We start from the raw sequence: 24,486 nt of genomic DNA, 5'->3' as shown, positions 1-24,486 counted from the left end.
ACCAGATAAATTATAAATGGGGCCCCACTTGTGAATTATTCAATGTTATATACTTTCATCTGACACAAATAACTTCTTTTTTTTCTCACACTATAAATATTCATGCTTTAATGTGAGTATCTGTGTGGCATTTATCCTCTGTTAATCAGGTCTTATGTGATTTCAGAATCAAACTGCATAAGTTGTGCGTTTTCTGTGTGTGGTAGAAACTGACTCCAAGCTTACAGTAAGACGATGCATAGCTAACTGAAGTACTGTGAGCTAAATATGTCTCATGCCGTAGTGAGATATCATTCATTTCAGCATTTTAAAGTTAATTATAAGCTTAGTTATTGGTTGTAGTCAGTCGACATCTTGGTTTTAAATCCTCCAAGTGTACCGATTTATTTCATATAGTTGCGATTATATTTCTGTGGGAAGTTTAAGGATGTGTATGTGTTTTTGTGTATTTGGGAGTATACATTTGTTTGTGTGTGTATGTTTGTTTGTTTGTACTGCACATTTTTGTGTATGTAGGCAGTAAAGTATGTATGCATTTCTAATTTACCTCCATTTACCTATTCTGTATAGGAAAGCCCATCTCTTCCTCTCAGTGTGTTTGGCCAATAACAGTTCATTGAGACAGAGAGAGCGCCCTGGTTTTTAAACAGTTTTCATTTCACCTTTGCAATTATTTATTCTCAAATAGTCCTTCAGGGTAATGTTCCATTTTCGTATTTCACACTCCCTTTTCCCATAAATGATCCATCATTGCAATAAATCACCACACAAACACAGACTAGCACATGCAGTGAAAGGCCTAAAGATTTATGTAACACATTCATGCTCTCCACTTCCTCATTTTAGTACTACTCTGGCAGAACCCGGCTAATAATAGTGACTATTAATATTTCCTGTTGCTTAGCAACCGGAGCAAGTAATAGCTTACTCTGGAAAAATAGATGACCGATAAGAGAGAAAAAAAAAATTCAATTCATTTATTATCTCCTGGGACAAGAAGAGCTTATATCTGAGCACAGAAATAGGAAGGTAGGCTTGAGTATATGGAGAAATATACTGATATTAAAGGAATGGTAGACCAGGTTTTTTCCATTTTCATACCATTAAGAAACAATTTTTCATCTTATGTTTCCCTATGAAGTAAATTAACCTTAATTTCATGGCAACAAAAGCAAAATAGATGCGTTCAAGGATTATTTATGGTGTGAGCTTAAAACAGATGAATAGAAGGCATGTCTAATTATATAAATACAGAATAACATTCCTTGAAGTTCTTAGTATTACCTTGTGTAATATCTACTACTTTGACAGTGTAAATTATTGAGCATTCTCTTTCATTACAGGTTAAGTAGATCAGTAAAAATGTTGATTCAACAACAGTACCTCAAGGGTACAACACATAATCAATGTTGAAATTTAACAGTAAACATTTAAACCCCCTACAAATTAGCTCAGCTGGAGAAATAGATATTTCTCATCTCAGGGGAAGTTGTCTGGGGTTTTAGTACAACGTTCAGCTGAAGGCTAAGACAATACTTTTTTTTTACCTTTCATCTTTTGCTTTTTTTCTATCATATGGCAAAGATAGTTAAATCATTGCAGTGTTAGAAAAAGGCAATATCGTTTTTTGTTTTTTTAAGATAGGAATTCTGGCTGTACTGAACTTCAGGAAAAGCCTACGTTTGCTTGTTATGAATAAAATAAGAGTCCTTGTTATCAACTTGAAGCTTCATTTTGGACCAGTTGGAAGTGTTGGGTCTCACTGTGAAGAGGATGATATTATCCCGTCTCTTCCACCCCTCCTCTTTCTCTGTTGACTACATCCTGTCTTTGACAGCCTTCTCCTCTTCCTTCTCTCTCTCTCTTTTTCTCTCTGTCTTTCTCTCTCTTTCTCTCTCTTTCTCTCTCTCTCTCACTCTCTCATTTCATCTGAATTCTGCTCAGGCTGGTATTAACAGCCACATCAAAAGATGACATGAACATTGGGTGGAGAAACAGACAGGGTGCAGTGAGGAGAAATGAGTGTTTGGGGCATTTAGATGCAGTGTTGATGTCCACAGCATAATTGTAGATAACTCTGACAATATGGTGGTTATAGAGCTTATTCAAGCGGTTTGCCTTTCAAAGAGGTTTTATTCTGCATACTGTAGGCAATTTAGTCTGAATTTTTGCACAGCTAAATTATCGTTTGACAAACTGCACACGGATAAACAGGTAACAATGCAACCATAACAACTAAATCCTTTCAAGTTGGAAAAAATATTATTCTACAGCCTACTGAAGAAATTCAAATTTTCCAATCACATTACTTGAGACATAACTCTCAAGTTTACCCCAAAGTAGTCCCATCACCCACAGTTTAACCCCTCCACACACACCCCCACTCCAACACTCTGTGGCCAGAAAGAGGCCTGGATGACTGGAGGCCGTACTGTACTCTGTCACCATCCTTGAGTCTGGGTGCTTATTACAACGATTGAATCCCCATGTAACCCCTCTCCCTCACTTGCCTGTGGCCCCCTGCAATGGGGGGGAGGGTGGGCTTTCATGTTCGACAGGCCCCTGGATCCCCGGGCCTGGCTGGTGCCCGGGCGGTGGGATGGGAGCCAGATTTGTCTCTTTGAAAAAGAGGAGTTCTCTGTGTGGCGGTAATGAGGGTCTAGGGGCTGGGGTGGGGGAGGGGAGGGAGGGGGTTTGAAGGGCCGCTGAGGCGTCCGCCGCCACGTTTAAATATTGAAACTGAGCGCCAGCCCTGACGTCTCATTACTAGCGTAACGAGGTTCGTTTGGGGAGTTGTTTGTGTGTGTGTTTGGGGAGGTGTGTGTGTGTGTTTGGGGGGGTGTTTGTGTGTGTGTTTGGGGAGGTGTGTGTGTGTGTTTGGGGGGGTGTTTGTGTGTGTGTATTTGGGGAGGTATGTGTGTGTGTTTGGGGGGGTGTTTGGGGGGGTGTGTTTGGGGAGGTGTGTGCGTGTGTTTGGGGGGGTGTTTGTGTGTGTGTTTGTGTGTGTGTTTGTGTGTGTGTTTGGGGAGGTGTGTGTGTGTGTTTGGAGCTGTAGGGGTTGGAAGTACCCCTGTTTGCCAAATCCGCAAGTTCATGTCGCCCACAGTCACGTTATCCGTAATGGGGGATTTGTTCAGTCTTGTCAGACATGTGGCGCTACATGGCTATTCCTGGCAGGGTCAAACCACAAACTTCAAACATAGTCAGGCATGGGCTGGGCTCATACAGTCACGTCAGCTTAGTCCTGTTGGCATGGCGACATGCACTGTCCTTATGACATACCTTAAGTGCTTTACGGATACTAAAAGGCCCTTTCACTGTTAATAAATGTCTTATTGTAAGCCAATAAACCAGCTACGCAATATCTTTGTATCTGTGTTGCTCTGCAATTTAGCAGCAGTGTTTGATGATGTAGATGAATGCGTGTGTGTGTGTGCTGTATAAATGTGTGTTTGTGCGTGTCTGTGTTTTCAGGATCAATTCTTGTCAGAGTCGCTGATTGCTACAAGGTTATGTGAGCTTGACTTAATTTGACTTCATTTAATCTGATAAAGGAAATTTATTTTGCATCACTTGGCATTTAGGACAGAGACAGAAGGAAAAAATACACCAATATTTTAGTGCAACAACATAAAAGCATCTCTTGACAGCACCAAAGTATGTTGAGTTCCAACGAAACATTATATAAGGTCAAATGTGACCTTAGACAAACTTTCCATAATACTGTACACACATCTAAACCTCTTCATGGGCATAAAGTTATAAAGCTAAAGTTTCAATTCTCCATTAATACTTACAGTATGGCAGTAAGGGCCAACATGAAAAGAGGCCACTGTTTTGTAAGATAGAGAATCTTTTCAGACCAGAAACATATCTCATATGACTGGCCTGCACTGTTGGCTTTCAGGGGAATAGATATGACATCTTGATTTCGTGTCCAGATAAATCACTTTTGTTTTAGCCACAGATGGAATGTTTTCTGTTCAGGCGTTTCATTTGACAAAAAGATGGATACCTTTCAGTGAATGTCCAGACAACTGCTTTGAGAAATGTCTCCTGTCACTGAAGTAGAAACTAATACAAACAATTGTCCTGGCACTATGATTCACTTAAAACAATACAAAAACAAATACTTTATAATTATATTTTCAAAGCAAAGCTTTGTTTTTAGTTGCTTATTATGAATGTGTGACAGTGAGGAAATGAAAAGGATAATTAAAGGATTTAGCATTAAAAACAAATGAGCATTCATTGCCGATCATAAATATTCATGCAGTTAATTCAAATAACCTTAAGCGACTGTTGAGGCTAATGAATATTTAAAACAGCATGGTCACAGGGAGTTGAACTTTGCATTAGCTGAATTGAGATGATGTACATGGGTAAACAATTGAATCTGGAGAACCGATTTTCATTGTGATGGAAACAGTTTTGCACAGAATAATTATGTTGGGCACATTAGCCCCAGCAAAGCAAAATCCCAAACTAGAATTCCTTCAAATAGAGAACGAAACACTCAAAGAATTCCCACACAAGATCCGTAAAGTCTCATCAGCGAGCGAGCAAGGGAGGAGGGTTGAGATGGTGGACGATTTGGAGCGATTTGAACGTGGGCCCCAGAGACAGGACTGGGTACGAGGAGGGGGGGGGGGGGGGGGGAGAAGGGGCGGCGACAAAACGTTTGTTTTCCACGCTTGCCTGGAGAGGCAACACGCTCGCGCGGCGATCGGAAAACGTCCTGCCCGGGCTCCCTTTAAAAGGGGTTTGCCCGTTTTCCTTTGAGGGATCAGCGTTGCGAGGCGTCCTCGCTGCGGCTCTAATTAGGGCCCACCACACAGCCAGCCTGTGGGGATAATGTCCCATTATTAGAGTCATTTGTTTCAATTAAACGCTCTGTGATTCTACAATAGCGAGCGGCGGACCCTGCGCGAGGAAACTATTACTCTCTCCCAGGGAGCAGTGAGTCAGGGTTCTCAAGAAGGGGGTTGGAGGTTCTGAAGAAGGGGGTTAGAGATTCTAAATAGGGGGGTTAGAGATTCTAAAGAGGGGGGTTGGAGGTTCTGAAGAAGGGGGTTAGAGATTCTAAAGAGGGGGGTTGGAGGTTCTGAAGAAGGGGGTTACAGGTTCTGTTCTGAGGACAGATGAGGAGAATGTAGAGAGGCCCAGAGGACTGTAGATACCAAGGAAGCTTCTGATGTTTTATAGAAAGACTGAAGCTGCAGTATCAATGTTGGGGAATCACAGCTGGTTCTCTGCACTTGTTGTACTAGGACTGGTTAGATTCAACAAGGACTCACTTTTCAGCAACTCCTCAAGCCACACGTGAGTTGCGCTGAAGCGGGAACACGTATCCCAGCTGGTTCCGGGCGCCCTGCCGGTGGGAGAGGTGCGTTCGAAACACACCTTCTCCGCCATCTTCCGTCGGCCAGCCGAGTACGTCAGTGGCCAAACAAAGCCGACTGCTCAGACAAACCCCCCCCCTGCCTCTGCCCTGGATGACAATTAGCATATAGTACCTATGGCAACCATGGAGCAGACATCATAATAGCCTTTCATAATGTCTGTGCACCACTGGTGTGGACCGTCTTGTGGTGTCTCAGCGGGAGACAGAGAGAGAAAGAGGCGAGGAGAGTCGCATGAGGTGTTCGCATGTAGGAGATTAGGGTGTTGACTAAGCCTCCTGATGCATAAAAATTAATAAATAAAAATGTTTTATATGAATATAAAAACCCCCCTGGGTGATTTAAAGGGTTTTGGGGTGGTTTGGTGGGAAGTTGGGCTTTTCTCCTCAGCAGTTGGAAGTGAAGCGGTTATCTTCACACTGTCATAAGTGGTATGAGTTGAAAAGGAAGAGGGGGGGGGATTTTTGGGGGGCACTTCCTGCTAATTTGCATTATGATTCCACTGGTGTGGCTCACTATAAAGTATCTATCTGGCTGTCTGGACTCACATGACACTTGGCACCAATATGTGTGCTAAAATACACAATATCACCTCAGAGAGCCCCAGTGTGCCATCTAAGAGAGACTGTGTTCTTTCCTTTTACACCAACATAATAGAAATCTCGATTGATACCAAGAGGTGGCTGCCCTATGATGCCTCTGTTGCCAGGCTGCCTGTCATTGGCCATCTTTTCTCGCTGGTGTGATGTTTACAAAGAAACATATAAAAAGCGTTGAATCATCCCCTCAGGCTGTTGCTATGGAAATAACCCCGCCATGGTCGCCCATTCATGTTTGATTAATTGTTTTTTTTCCTGTCAGTGCTTGTTGTCCAGCACATCCCCAGTTCATAGGGCCAGTCCAAACCAAGCAACAAACAAAGAAAATCTGAACTTTCAAATCTAGTTGTTTTGGGCTTGGCACTGTGTGTGGGTGCGTGTATGTGTGTGTGTGCGTGTATGTGTGTGTGTGTTACGGTTTCCAAATTTCCATTTTGGTCTGCAAACCTCTGCCTCAAGTGCCTTGCAGTCTCAAACTAATCATACGTTTTACAAACGAACACCTGGGCTGTCTATTAGCCTCCTTGCCCCCCCCCCCCCCCCCCCACCTCACCAAAATTGCACTGGGCCTGTGTTGCCCCTTCACAACCCACAGGGGGCAGTTAGAAAGCTGGCAGGCAGGAAGTGTGTGGCAACTGCTTAGGTGCTATTTATTAAGATGTGATCTGTGAGGCCCCAGCCCACAGCTTGTTAGAGGAGTGTTAATCAAATTAGTTTTCACTTAAGGCTTTTCTTCAACGCATTACCAAATACAAGGGCTCCTCTTGCACAATTGGCACTGATTAAGTTTGTTTGTCCATTGAAGGCTTTAAGCAATAGCCCCTTGTTCTCCATCATTCCTTACCCTGAGTGCAGCTAAGAGTCACTGAGAGGTTAGCTCTATGTATGGGTTTGAACCAGTCCAATGGTTTTACTGGTTCGTTGTGAGTGTGTTTTAGTTAAAGATGTATCCAAGGTTCAAGCTAACCCTGTTACAAATCTGTACAGTATCTGTGTGTGACTGAGAAAAATAACATGCCATAATGGACTGTCAGGCTAGGCCATCAGCCTTCACTAGCCGTCTCTCTCTGGAGTAACAGAAGGATCTCTTCCTAACCTTAAGCCTACATTTCCCCTACGATATAATTTCACGTCTTCAAGATTTAACACATTCGTTTATACTTCCTTTTCCGAACTGTTTTGGCTTTAGCAGTACTTCCAGAGTGTCAGGCTGTGGGGGTGGGTCTGGACATACTCAAGGTTATGGGTGGTTTTGACGTACAGTCAGACTCATTGCTCACAGATGGACAATGTGACAAGGAGGGTTAATGGTTCCCAGATGCACGGCTTATATTTAAAGTATAAACGTCAGTTTTCTCGGTTGTAGGCGACGCAAATTGAGACTGCTCAAAGACAGCTCACCCGGCGAGGGCGATTGAAATCATTGACTGTAGTGGTCGTTCTTCTATTGTGTACCTGACTAAGTTAGCTGGTGTCAGCTTGTGTTCCTGTGTGCAGATACGCTCTCTGCTTTCGTTAAGGCTTTTAGATTGAGCTATTTTTAAACACACAAAAGGCTTTACGTCTACGACAGCTGCCGAAAGTACTCCAGTTATGACGTATGCCGTTTTCGAGCTGTGTCTTTGAAACATATTGTTTCTTCCAGTTTAAAGTCACTTGTCATTTTTAACAAGTAGATGTATGTTTTTTGGGGAGCAAGTGGCGTCTCTCACAGTATTTCTGAACTGGGAGTCAGGTTACAATATCATTAGAAAGAACCCGTCACAAATTATAGGTTTTTGCCGTCCATGAATGACTGGCATCCATGGAATCTTATTTGAGACTGGCTTCTGAGGTGGCCAGTGACTGGCTTCTGAGGTGGCCAGTGCTGGAGGGTTAGCGTTGCGGGCGCCAGCTCTCTGTTCCATCTGGAAGATCACCTCTGTAAGCCTGAGGGGGTCTATTCATCAGGTCTGGAGGTGATTCATGTTTACACTTAGTCCCTATTTGAAATCGATACACAGCACTCTGAGAGATGTTTTAGCTAAGTCTTTATGCGGCCTGTTTTGCACATCAGTACGTACATGTGCTGTCGGGCTGGAGGCTCTCTGATTGGACAACCAGTCTTTCTTTAGACTCCCCCCCCCTCCACCCACCCCCTCTCCCCTCTCCAAATGTTCTTTCCCGCACACTCTATTTCCCTCTCTCTTTCTATCTCTCTCTATTTATTTGTATCTCCCTCTCTCTATTTTTCTCTATCTTCCTGTCCGCTCTTCCACTCTTTCTCTCCTGTTTTGATAGTGACGCAGTTATCAGCCTGTCAATTCTAATCTCGTCTTGCCAGGACTGTGCTGTCCATTCAGAATAACAGCAACCCTCCCCCCTTCTGTCTATCTCTCTCCCTGCCTCCCTCCCTCCCCCTCTCTACATTTCTGACAACAGCAATTCTGATGGTATGAGCAAAGCTTGACACCAGTGCAATCCAATCTTTTCTTTGTGAGCTATCCTGGTTGCTCTGCGGAGAGCAACCTCTTATTTGTTAATAAAATATTTCAATGCGTACCGTAATATTTGTCCAATGGTGTGGTTTGTTAGTAGTGGTCATTGATACATTGTATATCAAGATGTAAGATGTTACAGAATACCTTAAAGCATTCTTATTCTGAGTTAATGTGTTTTATGTTTATTTATTCAAGTTGATCAGTATTTGAAGAAGTCTTGGGTATATTTTGGACATGTATATAGACCACTGAACTAAAAGGAGACTAAATCAAATGGGGAAATGCTCCAATGAGAGAATTCCCCCTGTTTTTCTTTTATGATTGGCCATATGTTGTGTTGCCACACTTTACAATTTATAAATATAAATGATTTTTCCTGGAGATTATTTAGCTTTTACAGTTTGTCATTCCATTAGCTCCTCTTCAATTTATTCAACCCTCACTTCAAAGGCAGAGTGGAACAGATGTCATTTCAAACGCCTTTTTTTCCTCATTGCATAAAAGTGAGAGATGATTATTTTTTAATGAAACCACATACTCAGGGAAGAAAAAAAATTACTAACCAGACTAAAACTGTGAAATGGAGAGAAGGAACAGGGAGTGACTTCATTTGCACTCCGAATGGAAATGCTCCTTCATTTCAGCACCACCCATCCAGAAGCTAGATTCAACTGACCCCCTTTTTTTGCCTATATGTACTCAGGTCTACAGTTCTGATGAGCTAATTTCATGCTGTCTGGAGACATGTTTCCTTCACATGGCAGCAGAAACAATGCAGTTTATTTCAAAAGCAGTCATTAAACTAGAGTCTAATGAGAGACAAGGCTGCTCCTTAATCCCATGAAAAGTCTGCATGAAAGCCTATGAAACAAGAATGATTTTAACATTCTAAAGTTCACTCTTTGATAGTTCTGGCAAACCGATCCTTTTAAATTTCTCTCACATCATTTGTGAAATGCCACATGCCGGAAGCAGAAATATTCACAGATGAAATTTCGCTAAGAATTTCATTGTCTAGAGACAGAAGACCCATTTAACTCGGTTCTTAAAAATCAGCTTTGGAACCTCACTTGTTACAGTCTACCTTCTGAAATCTCCCCGTGTTTGCATGAACCAGTCGCCCAACACACAGACTGGACTACCTTCTCTCCTCACAAAGATCTCGTTGATTGTGGCGTTCCACGGTTATCTAGTCACAGTCAAGGATGAAGTTGTGATTGTTTTTCTCATTTTTTCCTCTTCTTCTCTATAGGTCATCAGGAATTAGGTTTCCTGATGTTCTCTCATCGCTAATGGCAACATCAAACAGTCACTTCTCCTCTCCATCCTCCATTGGATACATTTCTTCCCCCGTTAAATGTATGATTTCTCTCCCTCTCTCTCTCTCTCTCTCTCTCTCTCTCTCTCTCTCTCTCTCTCTCTCTCTCTCTCTCTCTCTCTCTCTCTCTCTCTCTCTCTCTCTCTCTCTCTCTCTCTCTCTCTCTGTCTCTTCAAATGCCTGATGTGTTATGTCTCACGTCAGACCAGCCAAAAGGAAAGCAATTTCCATAAAGAATTGCAGCCAGGCTCGATGTGACCGGAGTTTGACTTCCCTCAAAGCTTTTATGAGGGAAGTGAAAATGTATTCACGTGCGATAGCTCCAATACATCAGATATACATGTCAAAAAAACACTGACGACTGCCTCATTTCAGACATTGTGGTTTGACTGGCGTGTGTCGACTTCGCTGATGAACCAATGGAATCGCGCAAATAAACAAAATAGGCGTTTATGATTCTGATGTGAAAAATGTTGTTTGCTCTTTTGAGCTGTGGGAAAGTTGTTGACAGTTCTCAAGATATAGGATGGTATTCTAGCAGTAAATTATCTTGACTATATCTTGTATATCTTGAATATATCTTGTAGCATGTACAGGATCCTATGGATTTTAAGTGAACTGCAAGCAAGCATGGAGTCATCCTGTATTGAAACGGTCTGCCATTGTAGCTGATGATTATCTTTGTGTACCATAACCATAGTAACGACTCTTGACGCACTTCAGCCTCAACCTTCGTCATGGCTGCAACCGATAGAACAGCTTTGCTGTACAAACTATCTCCATAAAACCACATGGAGTTTATGATGTTATCTTGCCTGTGTTGCTTTAGTCCATGCTGGCTCTGATAACCCTGCACAGACCAACGAATGGTCTGCCTGTCACTCTGTGTGTCTCTTTGTCTACCTGCCAGTCTGTCTGTCTGTGTGTCTGCCTGTCTGTCTCTCTTTAATCTCCATTTATCCCATTCATATATACAGTGTATATATTTTTTTTTATGCTGTCAGGAGAAGCACAATTTGCTGTTCTAAGAACTGTTCCCACGCAGGCTCTCTCTGATTTGTGTCATTTGTCAAGAGCACCAGGGAAGTCTGCTTATGTTTGTCTTGTCATTTGTCAACACAGCATCAAAATCTAGATTGACCTTTCAAGTTTCCTAAGTTGGATATGGTTCCAGTCGTGATGACTCATACGCAGTCAAACAACAAAAACGAAAGCTGTGAATAGTAACTTATTCAGTCAGGTGGCGGTTAGCGGTTAGGGATTCGGGCTAGTAATCAGAAGGTTACCGGTTCGATTCCCGGCTGTGCAAAATGACGTTGTGTCCTTGGGCAAGGCACTTCACCCTACTTGCCTCTGGGGAATGTACCTGTACTTACTGTAAGTCGCTCTGGATAAGAGCGTCTGCTAAATGACAATGTAAATTATGGTATCTACTGTTTTCCATTCTCATCCTACTTTCTTTCTTCCCTCCCTCTACCCACCCTCCTCCCTCTTTCCCTCCCTCTACCCACCCTCCTCCCTCTTTCCCTCCCTCTTTCCCTCCCTCCCTCCCTCCCTCCTCAGATCACAGGAGAGAAGAGGCCCTCCTCAGAGATGATGAAGCCCAAGCCCAAACCACAGAAGAAGAAGAAGAAGAAGGATCCTAACGAGCCTCAGAAGCCCGTGTCGGCCTACGCCCTGTTCTTCAGAGACACACAGGCGGCCATAAAGGGCCAGAACCCCAACGCCACCTTCGGGGACGTGTCCAAGATCGTGGCGTCCATGTGGGACAGCCTTGGGGAGGAGCAGAAGCAGGTACACACACACACACACACACACACACACACACACACATGTTAACCTTTACACACACACATATATGCTTCAAATGCACCTACACTAACGTTCAAAAGTTTGGGGTCACTTAAAAATGTCCTTATTTTTCAAAGAAAAGCACTGTTTTTTTCAATGAAGATAACGTTAAATTAATCAGAAATACACTATACATTGTTAATTTGGTAAATGACTATTCTAGGTGGAAACGTCTGGTTTTTAATGAAATATCTACATAGGTGTATAGAGGCCCATTTCCAGCAACTATTACCGTATGTGTTCGAATAGTACATTGTGTTTGCTAATTGCCTTAGAAGACTAATGGATGATTAGAAGGATTAGAATTAGAATGCCAAGGTCTGCAATGTTGTAATTGCTGCAAATGGAGAATTATTTGATGAAAGCAAAGTTTGAAGAACAAATTGTATATTTCAAATACAAATAATTATTTCTAATAATAATAATTAACCTTCTAAATGTCTTGACTATATTTTCTATTAATTTTGAAAGTTATTTGATAAATAAAAGTGTGAGTTTTCATGGAAAACACGAAATTGTCTGGGTGACCCCAAACTTTTGAACGGTAGTGTACATGTTACTGTTTACCCACACACACACTCACAGATACAGGATAAGTGAACAAACACAACACACCGTGTAATTAAATATTCATCAACCACTTCCATAAAGTCATATTGGGACCTATTAGATCACTTAGAATGGGGTTGGTCATAGAATGATGGCAATCGAGAGGACAGTCAGAATGCATTCCTACGGCCTGATGTCATAGAGCTCTCTCTGCTACCAGCAGGTGGGGCTAGAGTCCCGCCTGTCAGTCTCAGGCATTATCTGGAGTGTAATTACAAGAACAGTGCTTGAAGATTAGGGAGTCAGTTGGCTGAGCGGTTAGGGAATCGGGCTAGTAATCCGAAGGTTGCCAGTTCGATTCCCGGTCATGCCAACTGACGTTGTGTCCTTGGGCAAGGCACTTCACCCTACTTGCCTCGGGGGAATGTCCCTGTACTTACTGTAAGTCGCTCTGGATAAGAGCGTCTGCTAAATGACTAAATGTAAAATGTAAATGTAAGATAGCGCTCACCTTAATGAGCTAGTTCTGCTCTTTCTAAAGATAATCCATCCGTTTATCCTCAGTCCCTCGACTCTCATTAAAATGATTTTCTTTCTAAATTTAATACGAGCCGAGGAAGGAGAACGATAGCAGATTCCGTGTGTTGTCACCGTAGAACAGTCGATTGGCTGAATCTAATGAAGCTGGACATTTGACAGACAAACCTTGCTGGTGTAGAACAACACATGTGTTTTTGCACACAAACACACACGCACACACAAACACACGTACCCAGACGCACTCTAACACACAACACACGCACACACAAACACACGTACCCAGACGCACTCTAACACACAACACACACACACGCTCATTAGCAATAGTCTACCTGTTCCCTCAGTAACTGTCACAACACAGGCTGTAGGAGCCATCTTGTGAGTTGTTGTTGGGAATGCCTCCCCTTCTCCTGTGTTTCCTGTCTCACTGTACGACTGACAGATAACGGCTCCAGAAGCAGGCCTCTAGGTTGTCACTACCCACACCTGACTTCCAGTCAAAATAACCACAACATTGACTATCTACTGTACTTCGTCAACTGAAAGAAAAATACAAATAAAAACGCAAACCGCCGCTTTCAAGATTGTGAGACACAAGTACAGTTGTTAATTGACACGGGCTCTGGAAATTAAGAAGAAATAAAACAGTAGGCCCTGCTCTCGGCGAGTCAGAGGGAAAGAGGGTCTAGGCATTCCCCTCCACCAATTAGAAGCGATGTGAGGAGAGGGGCTGTGTGTGCTGGGTGGTAATTGGAGCGCCAGCGAGCCTCGTCTTTCATAGCTGCCGATCCTCTCCCATGTATCTTCTTAGCTCTCCTGACAGCCTGGGATGTGTGAAGTTCTCATTTCCTGTCTTTTTTATTTATATCTGTAGCCTGGCATTTTGATCCTGCCCAGAATACTGAATTAGCTATTTCTTTCTCTCTCTACAACCCTCCTCCTCCTCCCATCCCACACTCCACCCCGTCCTTGGATTCGCCTCAAGGGCATCCTGTCCATTCAGGAAGAAGAGCTATTGTTATGGTTTCTTGGCTATCTTTGTCTCAGCCAAACATTCTTTGTAGAAATTGCAAATTAAGTTGACACTTTAAAGGGGATTTTTTTTAATGGTGATGTTTCTGTTTTCTCTGAATTTCGGCCTTGCTGATTTTTTTTTTCACGGGATGATTCAGTTGGGACTTCATCTGGTTTGATGAATGTCCTAGTGTTTGGAAAGTCAGTATTGTAGTGTTACCTGTCAGTCAGCTGGTCTGTGTGGGGGATTGGGCTCTTTACGATGGGTTGGGGTTAGTTAGGGTTATGGTTAGTTAGGGTTAGGGTTAGTTAGAGTTAGGCTTAGTTAGGGTTATGGTTAGTTAGGGTTAGTTAGGGTTATGGTTAGTTAGGGTTAGGGTTAGGGTTAGTTAGGGTTATGGTTAGTTAGGGTTAGGGTTAGTTAGGGTTAGGGTTGGTTAGGGTTAGGGTTGGTTAGGGTTAGTTAGGGTTAGGGTTGGTTAGGGTTAGTTAGGGTTAGGCTTAGTTAAGGCTAGATGTATCAAACTCTCTGAGCCTGAGGTGGGACTGAGTGGAGCTGGGATTGTTAGAGTGGAACTCCACATCATGCTGAAGTAAAGAGAGTTGAGTTCCACTTCATGTCTTGAGGTGGATTGGAATAGAAACGATGTGTTCCCACTGAAAGAGAGGAAACATTGAGATGTGGAATTATTAGGTGTTATGATGAGGAAATAGAAGTGTTCTGTGTCGGTGACTCCAAAAGACTCTGTGTGTGAGCATGTGTGTGAGAGTGTGTGTGAGCATGTGTGTGAGCATGTGTGTGCGTAAGTGTGTGTGAGAGTGTGTGTGAGCGTGGGCTCACGTGTGTGTGCGAGTGTGCAAACCTTGTCTCACTTCCCTTTTGATTTCCTCGCAGGGGTACAAGAGGAAAACTGAGGCGGCTAAGAAGGAGTACCTGAAAGCTCTCGCCGCTTACAGAGCCAGCCTGGTTTCCAAGGTAACGCTTATGACACACCACCCCTGCTAAGAGTGATGATGGATTGGATGGAAAATCCCTGCTAATGGAGTGGGAGGGGCTTCTTTCTGAGGAGGGGTGATGCAACAGGAACCAGCCATATTAGGAACAATGCCTTATTTCCATAGGCGGGGTTAGAGATTGGGGGTTTGGATGGCTGCATGGAATGGGGGAGGGGTGTATTATATTGGCCTGTATGCCCATGTGTAAATAGACATGAACCAGAGCTGGTGGAACTAAGGAGAGGATATCCTGTAGGTTCCTGTTGTATCTGAGATTATTCAGACTGTTAGGAATCGGGACAGCCTCTTTTAATTGATGTGTTGTCCCATGTTTATGACCTCACCATGGTATTTACTCAGACACATCTAAAACGATTGATTTATCCTTGTTTAGGAGGCTATTATCACTTGTATCTCATTGCGTGTATGCCAACACGCCTCCCAATTCTGCCCCAGACAGTAATTGCCTTTTTGTAACTTTTTCGCCACACGGCACCTAGCAACTAATTTAGATGTATGACGCCCTCATCTCCTCAGCGTGAGTGATGGTGCCTCCTCTCTCTCCGCACGGCGGCCTGCGAGGGGAGGCAGAGGAAGGGGCAGGATTGTTCAGTGCCTCCTCGCATTAGCGGAACCACCGCACAGCGTCCGAGAGATTCCTTTTGTCATTCCATTTGTTCTGCAGGCAAACAGTCTCATTTCCCCCCCCAACCTCCCTCCACCCCCACGCCCCCCCTCCCCTCCCGCATGCCCACCCACCCCAGGATGGGCCATGCACAGCCCCCCCCCCCAGCCCCCCACCTCTGTCAAGGTGTATATTGATCATTACCTTGGCCGTCGCACAATTCATACAAATGGGCTCTATTACCCTCTAATCAACACTGATGGCTGGAGATGAGCAGCCTGACAGCTCATCATAGACCCAAACTGGGGGGGAGGAGGGGCTGGGGGGGGGGGGGGGGGGACACACACCTGCTCTGAATCATTCCTGCCCATGGTGGGTATGGAAGGAGAACTGAAGTTGGATCAGATACAGGATGGGGTTAGAGTCGATGGCCTGAGTTTGTGAGTTTGTTATCGGGACCAAACAGAGTGTGAGGTTATAGAAGTGTGTGATGTCATAGCTATATTTATACATGGTTTCTGTGTTGACCAACTAAAGAGGAGATGTAGGGAAAGAGGAAATCCAGCATCCATAACCAAGGCCTCGTCAGGGACTTCCTTACAAACCGACTCAGACTAACAATTTCCCCTGTGTTTCTGTTCATCTCAATCCACCACAGACCTACAACGATCCTGAACCAAAAAGTGCCCAGACCACCCAGTCCTCCCACCTGATGCCCCCCAAGCAGCCCCTGTACAGCGTACCCCCCCAGCCCTCCTCCCCCTACCTGGGCCCCCCCGGGTCATTCCCCCTGTCGGACCTCCAGAGCTTCGCTGGGCCTCCCCGCCACGCCCTGGCCAGGACCCTCAGCCAGTCTCAGATGCTGCCGCCCAGCATGAGTGCCTCTCCCCCTTCACCCTTCCAGATCAGCCCGCCCCTCCACCCCCAGCTCTCCCTGCACCAGAGCTCCCTGCTCAACCAGCCAATCCGCATGCAGCAGGTGCAGTCGCAGCCAATCATCTCGCACCAAATGGGGCTCCAGGCGTCTCTTCACTCCCCTCCTCTGAGCCAGCAGGTTCGTGTTTGAGCTCATTTGCATAACCGCTGTTCTCACTGTGTGCCTTCACTCAGTGAGGCTACTTTATCAGAGCATAGGAGCATTCTCTTACAGCCATATTCTCTCTCTCTAACACTCCTCTCTCTCTCTCTCTCTCTCTCTCTCTCTCTCTCTCTCTCTCTCTCTCTCCCTCCCTCCCTCCCTCCCTCCCTCCCTCCCTCCCTCTCTCCTTCTCAGGGATTCTCTCACATTCAGGCTGACTACCAGAACAGTGTGGGCCCCCAGTCTCCAGGGGCCCCTAACCCGGTCCACGGTCAGAATCCAGACTGGGAGGGCGAGTACTGCAACAGGGACTGCGGGCCCAACCACTGCAGGTAGGCAATGCCGCATCAACCAGCATCAAGCCCAGGCCTCAAGCCTGTGTTAACTGTCTGAGCTAAAGTCTAGCTGAACGCATCCGTGATTTTGCTTAGGGGTAACTAAAACAAGGTAATTAGTCGGAAGTTGCCTATGGCTTTTTAGCTATGTCAACAGTATATTTGTCTTACGTATGCCTAGTTAAACACAGGCAACGAGAGGCTTAAACTGTGATTCTGTTGCCAAAATAGTGTGCAACTGGAAATTGAAATCAGTAGGCTCCGGTAAAACAACAAGTCTCCCACGCACAGAGGAAGTGTGACATCCAATTAACTTTGTCTTTTCAGTGAGCGCACATTGTTTTATTGAATAAAGGCGTCAGTGCATGCTACAAGCTCCTAAACCTGCTGTAACTGCTCGCAATGCTTCTTTACAGGGGGTGGGGGGGGGGGGGAGGGGAAGGGGGAGGAGTGTGGGGGGAGAGAAAGATTGATTGCAGATTGCAGAAATAGTTTCACTTTAACGCAAACAGGTGCAGGCCCCCATCTGTGGAGTTTATGTTTAGTGCCGCAAAACTATGTAAAATAGATATACTAAATAATAAACTATAAATACGCTTCTCAAGCAACGGTAGCACCTGTAGTATACAAGTGATGTTGAGGGAAGGATGCCCATGAGTTTCGGTTCAAGTCGAGGACTGTCAATAAACCTATATCTCTGAAACATTGATCTATTCTATAGAACACGTAGCTCTCAGCCTTCAGGCCTGCACTTAATAATACATTTATCCTGATTCCACCTTGTGTGTGTGTGTGTTCTCCCACAGCAGTGGCATGGGAGCTCGTGACAAGCCTCTCTACCTCACTTGAAGCTGAAGAACCTCGAAATGTCAGACTCCAGGGAGCTTTCCAACCTACGATAACGTCATCGATGTATCTTCACCTCCATCTTGTTTTTATCTGAAGGATTTCTAAAATCCCAAAGACTGCAACACACCTGTTTGCCAAGCACTTAGACTGAACAGAAGCCGGGGGGCTCTTCTCCTGCTTGCTTGTTTCTCATGAACGTTACATTTTCGGGAGGGAGGAGGGGGGGTGGGTTTCTGGGGAGTAAGCTTTAAGCTTACGTCAACATACTGTACACATGGAGACCAAAAAATATATATATAATTCTGGTTTTCAGTTATGGTTATTTTGTCGCCCTCTCCTCCCTCCCCTTTTTCCTCCTTCGCAGTTTTGCCATGGACTGCCCGCTTGTGGGAGTTGCTGTAAACAAACTCTGTGTTAGGAAGGCCACATACTGTAATCCTAGAATCTGACCGTTTCACCAGGGGTGTATGGTCACAACCGTATTAGCAAGGACTGACTACTACAAAGTAAAATCTAAACAGAACACATAACTAGTGATAGTGGAGAAAAAAAAATCATGTGTACATTTATGCTGCCCTAGTAAAGGGCTCCCTCATTTTTTTCTCACCGAGTGATTGTAAATATCACCAAAATGGATCCCCCCCCTTATGTGTGTATTTAGCTGCGGTCCCTTGCTTTTTTTTTTTACATTCTTTTGTTTGGTTATGTGAGTTTTTGTGCAGGTGGATTCAGAGTACACACACTAAAACACTTGTGTTGAAACTGTGTTCACTGGTCTTCTTCTCTCCAGAGAGAGAAATACAAAGACTGCAAATGCTTCGAGTTCCCTCGGCGGTTATTGGGGGTTCTCAGAGAGAGAGCGTCGCTCTCTGTCTCCACTTGGCCTCAGGATGTGACTGATCTGTAGAGGTCAAAGGTTATAACCTCTCCTTTAGTTCCCTTTCCTGGTCTCCTGAACCATGCCCCTCCCCATCCAACTCTTCTACATCACTTGTACAGGTGAATAAAAAAAGTTGCTAAATGTGAAATGTTACTAAAGAAAAAAAAAAAAAAACATAACAGTGGGTTTTAAAGTTTTTGACTAGTTTTATTAGGTGTTTTAGGATTGTGTTGAACTCATCTTTATCATTTTTTGTGAAGAAAAAAAATAAGGCATTTAATTCTTAAGACATTTTGGTTTTCACTGTAGCAGGATTTGAGTTTCCATGGAATGGTCGCGGGGTAGATATTTTGTTTGTGTATAAACCTGCCAAATGTACTTCTTTTATTTGTAAAGCCAGTGATGAGAGACTCCATTCTGTTTTGTTGAATAACATATGTTTTGCAATATGGTCATCCTATTTAATTTGGCTTACTGGTTTCGCATCTATTTATGAATGATATGAAGTAAGATTTTGGCTTGTTTTCATCAGGGTGCATTATTATTATTATTATTATTATAACCACAGTTATTCAAATAATTAATATTTTTACATCACTTACTGTTCGCGCATTGGCTTTGTGCCTGCATTTGGTTCATTTTATGTCACAATGCTTCTTTTGTTTTTCTTTTGTCTGTAATAAAATGTTTTAAGTGGACAAAGAGAGTTTGTCTCCACTCATTTTGACTGGTGAATTACCAATTAGGGGCCACATGTCAGCTACTTCCCACTCAGGCTACTGTTTGCAGCACTTGGTAGGGTTATTATGTGTTGTGTAACAAGGTCTAAATTAACTGGTGCCACCTGCTATGGGGCTGCAACTGATATCAGCCTGTGTTCTCTGTAAAGCTTAGGAAAGTACCATGGCTGGACATAAGCCTTGTCCTCAACTAAACAACTGGTGATACAGGTTTTGCATCGTTAAAAAACAAAGATCAGCCTTTAGATTGAACTAGAAACAAAACTCCTTGAGATGGTTTTACAGACACGAAACCTTTGAATACTGTATTCAATTAATTATATTAAGGATGAGCAAAATACATTAACAATCCCTACATCTGCAGACTCATTAAGCTTTTCCAAAAGGGCAGTCAAACATCAACATAAGGGCTGAACATTCAGATGTGAGATAACGAGACAATGTGACATACATTTACATGTAGTCATTTAGCAGACGCTCTTATCCACACATATACACTGTATATGAATCAAAGAAAGATTATGTATTGATGTCAGTGAAACTCCACCCCCCACTACACAGGATAGGCCAGCAGTCAATGACAATGAGGAGGGGGAGGGGCAGCGATAGCTGTCTGTCACTGGGAAACAGGAAGAAGAAACGGACAGGTGAGCTGACAGCTGCCGCCTTATTGGTGATGTTAATAGGCTGATGCTGATTGGGTCCCTGCTCCTTGGCCAGAGCAAATCATACAGAATTGTTCTCCTCGTTGCAAGATGCACTGCAAGACACTGTGTAGTCTGACCCTTGCAAACAAGAACCCTTTAATTGTGTCTGCTCTGTGGGAAAAAATCCTGTTTAAGCTGATTTACCTTCTCAGATCTTGCATTCTTTACTGAATGATACTACACAATACTACACATAGTACAATGACTGTTCCTTCTGTCTCGTTTGACTGAATGGTGGTTTTTGAAGGTATAGATAATTGCCTCTGATGGGCTTCTTATAGGAATACATCTGTTGAGTTGTGTCCCTATTTACAGGAGGTGGTACAATAGGATTGTTTGGACCTGCGTGGATTTCTCCCCTCAAGGCCTATGTGTTTAGGGTGAGCCAAGGAAGATGAAAAGACTGTCAGAGTTGATGCAATACGCAGCCTTGCTAGTCCTACCTGAAAATGAAAAAGCACTGGCTCTCACTTATGAATTTCACAGTTGGATTAAAGGTAGAAAAGAAATGGAATCTATCATGCCTTCCCCCTCCCTTTATCCCCATCTCTCTCTCTCTCTCTATCTGTCCCACACTCTCACTATCTCCCGCTCACTCTCTCTGTCCCTCTCTGTCTCTCTCTGTCTCTCAGCCTCTCCCTTTACAACACACACACATACACACAAACATGCAGAGAGCAAGTGAGAGATACTATTGTCTATTTAAAAATGTGATGATAGAGTGCCCCCTAAAGGTAGATTTTTGTAAAACACCAATTAGGATATTCACACTGCATATACACTCTACGCTGTGCTGGGACCAATTCAATCAATCGTCTCAATTCAACACTCTGTGGGTGTTGACAAAGTTTCGATGCTACCTGCAGCTGGCTAGCTTGCTATTTACGTTCGTTAGCTTATGTGCCTTGGCTAAGGTTCGTGTTGTATAGCATTGCCAGCAGCCAGCAAGAATATGGACGTCATGTGTTTTGTCTGGGGTCAGTCGATTGGTTGACACGCCCAAGCGTCAAGAATGTAGAAACTTTTTTAACGCCCTCAAACGCTCAGAGCCGTAGCCCTGCTCCTTCACCAATCCTGATTTTTATTGAAAATCGCCCGAGATGGCTAAAGTACACACATACTTCACTCAAGTAGAAGTACATACTCATGTTTAAAAAGACTGGTAAAAGTTGAAGTACTGACTACACCTTTTCACTCAAGTTAAAGTAAAAAAGTATGGGCTCTGACATATACTGAAATAAAAAGTACGTAGTCATTACTACTACCTGTTTTAGTGTTTTAGTAAAAACAACATAATAGTAATAACAACAGTGTAAAAACTGTGTAATAACAACATAATAACAGTGTGATGACAGCATAACAGTGTAATAGGCTACAACTCGATGCCTCGCTGCTCCTTATGTGAATACCTGCACACTGAGGACTAAACATTTAGGTAATTAGATATGAAGAGTAGAGTTATATCACGTAGCTTTAGTGCACCTATGAATTTGAGATCACAATGCCTTTATATTGAGTTAGGCTACAGAGGAACAACCGATTTCAAAACACACAGACACGCATTAATTAACATAAACAGCAAGGTGATTGTCAAACCAAGTGTTTAAGAATAAAACGTCTAGTGTATTTAGTGGATGTTTCTCTGGGGCATGTTTAATAAAACAGAGTAGGCAATGGGGATGACTACTAATAAACGACCCAACTACATGGTTGTCGATGTATTGTACCATGGCGCCATCTGTTGCCACTCAATGGTACTTCAGCTTGAGTCTAACAAGTTGATGCAAACTGAGGTATCTTATGAGGGGCCGTTTTGGAAATAATTCAGACTGTCCTTACACAAACACATATGAAACACATTCACATATGAAACGTTCACGCACATTCATACTACTGAAAACTCACATCCACATAGGACATGTTCGGATCGACACATATGAAACCCAATCACACAGCCCTGCCCTGAAATGCACCTCCCCTATCATTTCTGTTCTGTATATCCAGAAATTGTAAGTGACAAGCAAGTACAAATACTTTGTTACTGTACTTAAGTAGATTTTCCTGGAATCAGAATTTACTTCATATTTATTTATATATATATTATCATTTATTATAACTTTTGACTTGAACTTTTTTTTTTTTTTTTACTAATATCTGTACTTTCTACTTCTTACATTTTAAAGCTTGTTACTTTAGTTAGAATTGGGTGGCATGATCAGTATTATTTCTTGTCATTGTGTGATTGATGTGATATGACTCTCTACTCTTCATATGTAATTAGCTAAATGTTTAGTTGAATGCCCGCACTCAGTGTGCGGGCATTCAGATAAGACGCGGCGAGGCGTTGAGTTGTAGCCTATTACATAGTTGTTACACAGTTGTTACACTATTGGTACACTGTTGTTACACTGTTGTAATTACTATTATGTCGTTTTTAATAAAAAACTAAAACAGGTAGTAGTAATGACTACCTTTTACTTAAGTATATGTCAGAACCCATACTTTACTTTAACTTGAGTGAAAAAGTGTAGTCAGTACTTCAACTTTTACCAGAGTATTTTTAAACATGAGTATCTGTACTACTTGATGAAGGATGTGTGTACTTTTGCCATATCTGTGTATATCGTAGCATCAAATGATTCGATGAACAATACAAATTTTAAAAGTAAGCTAGTCTACGAAACTACCATGGAGCAAGGCAAGAAGGTAACAAGAAAAAAAGTTTCTAAAAAACGATAAACCTTTTTGTGTCGTGTTGTGTGTGAAAAAGGTTTAGAAAGGTTGAGAAAATATTTTGGAAAAAAAGTTTACCCAAAAAGGTGTGTGTGAATGTATGTGTGTCATAGGTGTTTGTGTGTGTGTCATAAGTGTTTATGTGAGGACAGTCCCAGGTTTAATGTAAACACACACACAATAGGATATATTAAAATTAGCCTATGCGTCTAAATGAAACAATGTATACTCTATAACATTACTATAGTGATTTTCAAGACGAGTTCACAACATGAAAAAACCGTGGTGGCTTGTGAGCTTGTCCAATCTTCCATCTGCAATATTGTCTTCCCTGGATCTGGATCTAATGTCTCATATCCAGCGAGTTCATTTCCTCCGCAGGCGGATCCGCACGGGCATAAGACAGAGCCATCTTGGGCTCAGGATCAGCGGACAAAAGGAGGATCCGGTCTTTTGCGTCGCAAGGAAGGAGGACAGTTCATTGAGACAAAACTCACGACGTAATACAGTACCGGATGTGATGTTGATGTGATACAGAGGGAGGTATCGTGAGATTGTGTTCTGAAACTCATTTGAAATGTACTTCCTTTTTTGCAGTAGTAGCCCATATTAGTTATCTTGTTTTTGTTGTGTTCAAAAAAGTTATTCCTCCAAGTAATACACCCTTATCAGTTTATCATTTGTCTGCCAGTGACTCTATGACTCAGGCTCACCCTTATCAGTTTATCATTTGTCTGCCAGTGACTCTATGACTCAGGCTCAATCATAGAAGATTGGCCATCAGTAATAATCGCCACACACAAGTTTGAACAAAAATAGTTTTAATTGCAGCCTACATGTACCCACAACGGTCACTAACAATAAAGTTAAACTAACAACATTTTTTTTTCTTAAAGTTCCAATATGCAAATAATACAATCAAAGATTTTACTTATTACACATGATACTTGATACTTTGTACACACCTGAACAACAGCACAGTATGTTGTGCCTCACATGTAGAACAGTGACTACAAAGAGGACTCAAGAAGGTTTTTTTTTGTGTTGGCCATTTGGAAAGTCACGTTTTAGTATGTAGCATATTTATACTCAAACAAAAATTGGTAATCCATCCCCACATCCTTATTAAATATACAGTATTCAGTCTGACTGTTAACTGTACTCAATAATTTCACATTCCTGTTACTCTTCACATGTGCTTCCTGTTTGCTGTTATAGTGCCATTGACAGTTTCTTTTTCAGTCCACTGATGTTTGTCAGACTAGGATGTTGTAGCATTGCACACAACTTGCATAATCGCAAAAAAACATGGACGTCATCTAAACAAAAAAAAACTCTTAATTAAGTTGTGGGGTTTTGTATGGAACTCTCCCTAAAGCAGTGTCTCAACAACAGCTCTTTTATCTCCTCCCTCACCCATAACATTATTAGATCCTGCTGGCTTCCTTGTTTGTGCTAGTATGTGCTTTTTCCAACTCCAATAGGTTCAAACTGGGCTAGGGAGAGCTGTACGATGTACTTTCAATATGACAACAAGATTCCCGTCAAACATCCAAACAACCATCTCTGATATCACTAAAGCTACAGAACTTGTAACATTCATTCTGGTCTGAATGTCTGAAATGACCAAAGTATCAGTAGCAAAACGGCCATTCTGGTATAGGCACACATCGTCATGTGCGAGGGAGTGATTTTTTTTTTTACAAAACACAGACATAAGAATGTGGTCTTGTTAAAGTGAAAAAGAAAAAAAAACATGATTATCGACCGTAAACGTTGACCAGTACGGT

At 42.8% G+C, this 24,486-nt stretch overlaps 1 protein-coding gene across 2 annotated transcripts in view; it reads left to right on the top strand.

Moving 5' to 3' along the window:
• LOC136945569 (TOX high mobility group box family member 2-like) overlaps positions 1-19,212 on the top strand; it is a 65,622-nt gene extending 46,410 nt beyond the window's left edge. For both annotated transcript variants that reach the window (XM_067239469.1, XM_067239468.1), the window contains 5 exons: positions 11,363-11,593; positions 14,649-14,729; positions 16,033-16,428; positions 16,648-16,784; positions 17,594-19,212. In XM_067239469.1, coding sequence (XP_067095570.1) covers positions 11,363-11,593; positions 14,649-14,729; positions 16,033-16,428; positions 16,648-16,784; positions 17,594-17,636 — 888 coding nt within the window. In that variant the 3' untranslated portion in view covers positions 17,637-19,212. The remainder of the gene's footprint in view (positions 1-11,362; positions 11,594-14,648; positions 14,730-16,032; positions 16,429-16,647; positions 16,785-17,593) is intronic.
• The last annotated feature ends 5,274 nt before the right edge of the window (positions 19,213-24,486 follow it).

Source organism: Osmerus mordax, chromosome 7, assembly GCF_038355195.1.
Source record: "Osmerus mordax isolate fOsmMor3 chromosome 7, fOsmMor3.pri, whole genome shotgun sequence".
In the NCBI taxonomy this organism is placed as follows: Eukaryota; Metazoa; Chordata; class Actinopteri; order Osmeriformes; family Osmeridae; genus Osmerus; species Osmerus mordax.
The sequence above is the reverse complement of the archived record's forward strand: the minus strand, read 5'-3'. Positions and strand labels throughout refer to the sequence as shown.